Below are 5,850 nucleotides of genomic sequence, written 5' to 3'. Positions count from 1 at the left end.
ATCAGGCTCTGAGATCGCTAGAACCAAATATATTCCTTACAGTATATTTTGCCGTGAAAAGCAAATTTGTAGTTGATTGGTAGCAAATTTTCGGACAACAATTTTATTCTCATAAAAACATTATTTTTATGGTTAAAGATTTTAGATTTATAATTTATATGATTTATATTTATAAGCGGGGACCGGAACAAAATTTATAGAGTTTAAAAAACCAGAGGAGGTGCATTCCTTACCTACAGACCCTATGTAGGAGATCTGTCAATTGTTCAGGCTCCACTAAAATTAACATTAGGACAAAGACAAAGAAAACCAATATATTGAATTCACAAGAAAAAAATTAAAATAAAATGGAATGAAATTCTGAATGAAGATAGAAAACCAGAAAACCAGAACACGCACACAAACAGAGAAGAAATAATATTCAGCTTTGCAAGAGCTCTTTATTCCATGACCAAAAAAAATCTCAACAAGAACAAGGTTTAGTACTATTTTCCATGCTTTTCCTGAGATGGTGCTGCTAAAGAAGCCTCCAATATTCTAGCATCAATAATGATCAATGAACCAAGAAAATATCTACAAATTAGAGTCATCTGAAGAAGTCCAAACAGATGCCGAAAGCAAACGCCTTGATTTCCAACTCAACACCAACTTATTGTTACTTAATTCCTCCACCCTATACCCATCATTAAACAAACCAAGTAACAACTTGGCTTGACAATGATTAGTAAAGCTTATTGGAACTCCCCTGAACCCTGAAGCAACCAACCACTCTCCCCATGACCCACTTCCCTCCTCATCTTCCTCTCCAGTTCGGTACAACCGGGCCACCGAGCTTGTTATTCGTGGGCCCAAAAACACACGTTCCACCAAACCCCGAGCCCATCTTTGCATTGGAAACCCGGCCTCAAGCGAATCACACATTGCCGAATAACGGTGCAACGAGTCCATGAATAAGCCCACAAAACCCGCATCCCCAACAGGCCCCACCTCCTCCTCGGCCAATGTCACGAGCTTCGGGCTCAGCTCCCTCGCACCGCTCAAGAACGATGCGATGGAATCGGGGGCCCGGTAGTTAAGATGAGGCAAGTGCAGTACGCAGTTGAACACCAACGCCTCCCCACGGACCAACTTCAGAGAAGAAGTCCGAAACGTTTCATCCGGGTCCAACCTGCACTGATGAAATGAGAACGGCTGCCCGACCGATGCTGCGAACGCCGTCAACCGTCGTCCGGTCTCCTGCACAGTGGCAATGGACCTCCTTCCGCCCCCGCGTCCACAGCTCCGGGACAATGCAGTGATGCGGAGGTGGGGGCCCGACGGGCCATCCTTACGGGAAGATAGGGCCTGAATGAGTGAGGCCCATTGGGCCCCTTCGGAAACATCAAAGTCAATAATGTGGACCCTGCGTTCGTGGGCCACAGCCTCAAGGATGGCCTGGTTGGCTGTGAAGTGAGCGAACTTGATGTAAGGTGACATGTCTTGAAGGAGCTGAAACGCTGCCAGCATGTCCGTTTGTGGGTCCTCACGGTGGGGTCCAGCAACAACGCTGTTTTTGTTAAGGTTGTGCGCACCCGCGGCGCCATCTAGCAGACCCTGTAGCGCGTCGGTAAAATACGCCGCGAGTCTCTCCATGTTGGTGTTGGCGGTGTGGGACACCAACTCCTTGAGCCGAATCAATATCGCTCGAGCCAGGTCGTGGCTCTTGTTAGCACCGGTGAGAGCCTCCGCCGCCGCCATCAGGAGGTGCACAAGGCGGAGGCCCTTTCCACTGTGATCAGCGGCAGTGGCTTCATCGTCCTCCTCCTCCGTGGTGGTTGCGGATCTTTCTCCAATGGATTCTTCTTCTGGGGTGAGGTCGCCGGCGGGGAGGGTGTAGTCCATGAAGGAGTCGATGATGTGGTGGAAGTCATCATGGTCGGCGGCGGCAGTGAAGGAGTCCCAGTCGACGAGGGGGGAGCAGGGGACCCAGTTACCGCCGTCGTCGGAGCTCGGGGTGGTGCTGCTGTGACCGTAGAAGTCGAGGAGATCGTCAATGTCAATCTCCATGTCCATGATGTGCTGCTGGGAGTGACAGGAGGAAGAAGAGAGATTAACAAAGTGAAGCACTATGCTGTGCCGTACAGTTGATGCGAAGTTAAATAAGGCGGTTGCTTGATTGAGAGTGAGCAGATAGAGTCAAAACAAGCGACATTTCCATGCCAAACAATCATTTTTTTATTAAAGTAACTACTACTCATTGTTTTTTAAATTTTAATTAAGATTTTTGTAGTAGCAATGATACACAAACACTCAAACGGAGCAAATCACTTTTAGATACCTATTTATATGACGGTTTTTTACTGTCACTACACTTTGTAGCAGTCAAAAACCAACACAAAAGATAGTGTCCCGTTATGCTTTGCATTGTTTGGGTGTTGACCAATCTTCTTTGTTTTTGTTGACATTCCTCATTCAAATATTCAATCAACCTAAGTGAAAGATAAGAAGAGATCATTATGAGTGCGGTAAGAAATATAATTAAAAGTTACTGAAAAAATGTATAGAAAATAAAGGTAAGGGCGGACCAGCTAAAATAATGGTCTATAAATGCACCCCTATCTTAAAAAAGTTAAGTTACAAAATTACCTACAATTATTAGGTTAGTAGATTTCACCCAATTACATCCTTAATCTCTCTCACCTTGCTTATGGTGTCTTCTCCATCACCCACGACTAAGGTTACAACCACCACCTATCAGCCTTCAACCACAACGTTGTCGGTGCTTCCTTCAAATCTCGCCACAACCATTGTGATTTTGCTTCCAGGTTTGCCAGCCACCGAGAACAAATCCATCACACCGTCCACCAGGTTTGATTTGTGCTTCCTCTTCCCACCCAAATACTATGCTTTAGAAATTGGAAGGAACAACACTTGGGTGTGAGTGCAACCAATTCGCACTCACAACCCGATTTGATGAGACAAATTTGAAGAAAGAAAAATCAAATATGAGACGAAGAAACATAAATCTAGGCTTGATACACCTTCAACCCTATATGCAAATGTGGTATAGCTAACCAGTATGAAGCTCTTTGTCGTGGTCTAGAGGCTCAGATAACAATTCATGACAGCTCCGGTAGAGTCTGTGGCCTAGGAGCTTGATGGTTATGCCCTTCAAGGTCATGGGGGTGCACAACTCAATCTCTCTGTTCGAGGTTGTCACCTTCACCATGTTGTCATCCAAAATAGTGTCGCTATGACTTCCTTTAAACACGTTGTTCCCTATGATCGTTGGATTGAAGGGTGGGAAGGTTGTTTGCTTGCTTTCTTCTGGTTTATGTCATGGATTATTAAGGAAGAATAATTGGATGAGAAAACCAGATCTGAGTTTCAGGGTTTGGCTTCGAAAGTTGGGGTTTCTTCTAGGTGGGGATAAGGGTTGGAGTTGCGTTGGGCTTTTTGTGGTTTGATTAAGGTGGTTATAGTTAAAGGCCAGGGATGTGAGTTATGGGCAGAGATGAGGTTGCTCGGTTTGGATTTGCACGGTTGCGTTGATGTTGCCTGAAATAGTGGTGGAAAAGTGGTTGTAGGTTTTGGCCATGGAAGGTGCAATGAAAGCCGAATTTGGGTTTTAAATAGGCACGGGTGGAGTTTGATAAGTATGGCATAGAGCAAGGATGGCAATGGGTCTCCAACTTATGGGTACCCACAAAAAATGTCCACAATGAATAAGGTAAAAATTCGCTAGATAACTATAGGGCTGGGCATGAGTAAAAATACCCACAAAAAGTAGTGGGTAGGGGTGAGGGTATGCGTAGTATTGTACCCAACCAGCCCTATAACCACATATTATTTATTTATTTATTTATTATTATTATATTATTATTATTATTATTATTATTATTTTATAACATTTGGCGGTATATTAAAAAAATTAATGCTATAATTTTGTAACTTACTCATTTTATAAATAAGTGAGCAATTAAGGTCTTAATATCATATTTTTCATTTCTTAATTACTCCTACTTATGTTTAAAAATAAGTAAGTTATTAACCTTTAACTTTATGACTCTATTAAAAAATCTAAAATTCTAAAGGTAAAGTTATAACTTTCTTGATCGCTAAATCATTCCAAAAAAAATTATACTTAGTTAAGTTTTTTTTATAAGCATACTTTGTTAAGTGATTTTACTTATCAAGTATTTGGATGATTTTTTTAATTCTTAAATTATGTTTTTATTTCATAATATATTTTTATTTTCCATTGAAATGAAAATAGTGGAAATCATATTATGCTTAACTAAATTGCAAGCATGTGTGCGGACAAATATGTATTAAGAGAAGTTCAAAAAAAAATGTATCAAGAGGGTACAGAGACACACATTGAAGTTGTGACCTTTGCATGATAACAGGAGAGTTTTAAAAATGCGAGTATGAAAATGGGTACTATAATACTGTATCCAGTATCATCCCTAGCATAGAGATTGGTGGCGGTTCAGACTGCTGGATATGATTGACTCTGTTGGGTTCACGTTTCTGTAAGATGGGGAGGAGAGGGAGGTGATAGTTGGGTGGTCAATGGAAAAGGGTGGGATTGAAGGTGAACACAGGGTTATTTTTGCAATCTCGATTTTCAATTAATTTTTTTATTATTTGAACTTTTTAAATATTAAGTAATTTGAATTGTTACAATTATTTTATTAATATATCTAAGGATTGCAGAAAGTTTGGCACAAAACATATTATTTTGGGTCCAGGATAAGACCATCTTAGAGCAATTGGTCCATGATGGACCTGTCCTATGGTAACCAGCGCAAATAAAAAGTTGGTAAAATTTAATTATTATGTTTTATTTTTCACACAATATATTAACAACTTTAAGTAAAAAAAAATTATACTTCCAGGAAATCCAGATTTGTGTTTTTCGATGTATCGAAAAAAAAAAATCCAAAAATTTGTTAATAAACCGTTACGGGCCTTAAGATGTCTTTGAATTGGTTGATATATGAGATGAACTATATATAAGAATAAAATAAAGAGTGTGTCTTTTTAAGACACATATGACTTACTCCTTAGGAACTCCCAACAGCGCCTGACTTCCTGGAAGGCTTCGTCTCTAAGCTTGGCGGGCAGAGTGACGTTAACACAATCAGTGGTGACGTGACTGACGTCCCTTCCCACTTACTATATGCAAACTATGCTTCTCCCGAAGTATGTCTGCAATCGGCTGGAGAGTGATTTGAGGAAGTTTATTTGGGGTGCGGATGTTGATGGAAGGAGTTACAGCCATGTTCCCTGGGATCGTGTTTGTTCGCCGAAGTCTATGGGTGGCCTTGGGTTGAAGCGTCTCCATGAATTCAATCAGGACATCTTCATGAAGATTGATTGGGGCCTTGTTCATGCTCCAAACGAATTATGGGTTCGTGTGTTAAGGCATAAATACAGGTGTGGAGATGGTATTATTCCTATGGTGGAGCGTCGACCTTCAGAATCTTCGATTTGGAATGGAGTTAGAAGTACTTGGAAGGCTTTCTCTCGTGGAATTCATTGACAGATTGGGGATGGAAAATCTGTGCGGTTCTGAAAGGATCGTTGACTTGCTTCGGGTGTTGTTCTGGTGGACGTCGCAGTTCAATTGATTCCATAACCCTTCGTGAATTGCATGGTGGCTGATTTGGTTCGAAGCGATGGAACCTAGGACGTTGATAGTGTCATTGAGTTCATACCAAATGTTGTCTTCTAAGAGATTTTGAAGTATTACTGCGCCATATATCGACTGATCCGGATTCTCCGGTCTGGGGGAGAACAACGAATGGGGTGTATACCACTAGCTCTACCTATGAGTTGCTGACAGAGGAGGTACATTCCTTACCT

General features: G+C 41.6%; 1 protein-coding gene across 1 annotated transcript; it reads right to left on the bottom strand.

Annotated features, from left to right (window-relative positions):
• Positions 1-409: 409 nt before the first annotated feature.
• Positions 410-2,312, bottom strand: LOC130734312 (protein NODULATION SIGNALING PATHWAY 2). The gene has a single exon (XM_057586666.1). The coding sequence runs from the start codon at positions 2,050-2,052 to the stop codon at positions 574-576; it is 1,479 nt and encodes a 492-aa protein (XP_057442649.1). The 5' UTR covers positions 2,053-2,312; the 3' UTR covers positions 410-573.
• Positions 2,313-5,850: the final 3,538 nt, after the last annotated feature.

The sequence above is a fragment of the Lotus japonicus genome, chromosome 1, assembly GCF_012489685.1.
Source record: "Lotus japonicus ecotype B-129 chromosome 1, LjGifu_v1.2".
NCBI lineage: Eukaryota > Viridiplantae > Streptophyta > Magnoliopsida > Fabales > Fabaceae > Lotus > Lotus japonicus.
Note: the sequence above shows the minus strand (reverse complement) of the source record. Positions and strands in the feature narration are given on the sequence as shown.

Excerpts from the sequence above, each read along its gene's own strand:
- LOC130734312 (XM_057586666.1), bottom strand. The coding sequence starts at position 2,052 with ATGGACATGGAGATTGACATTGACGATCTCCTCGACTTCTACGGTCAC.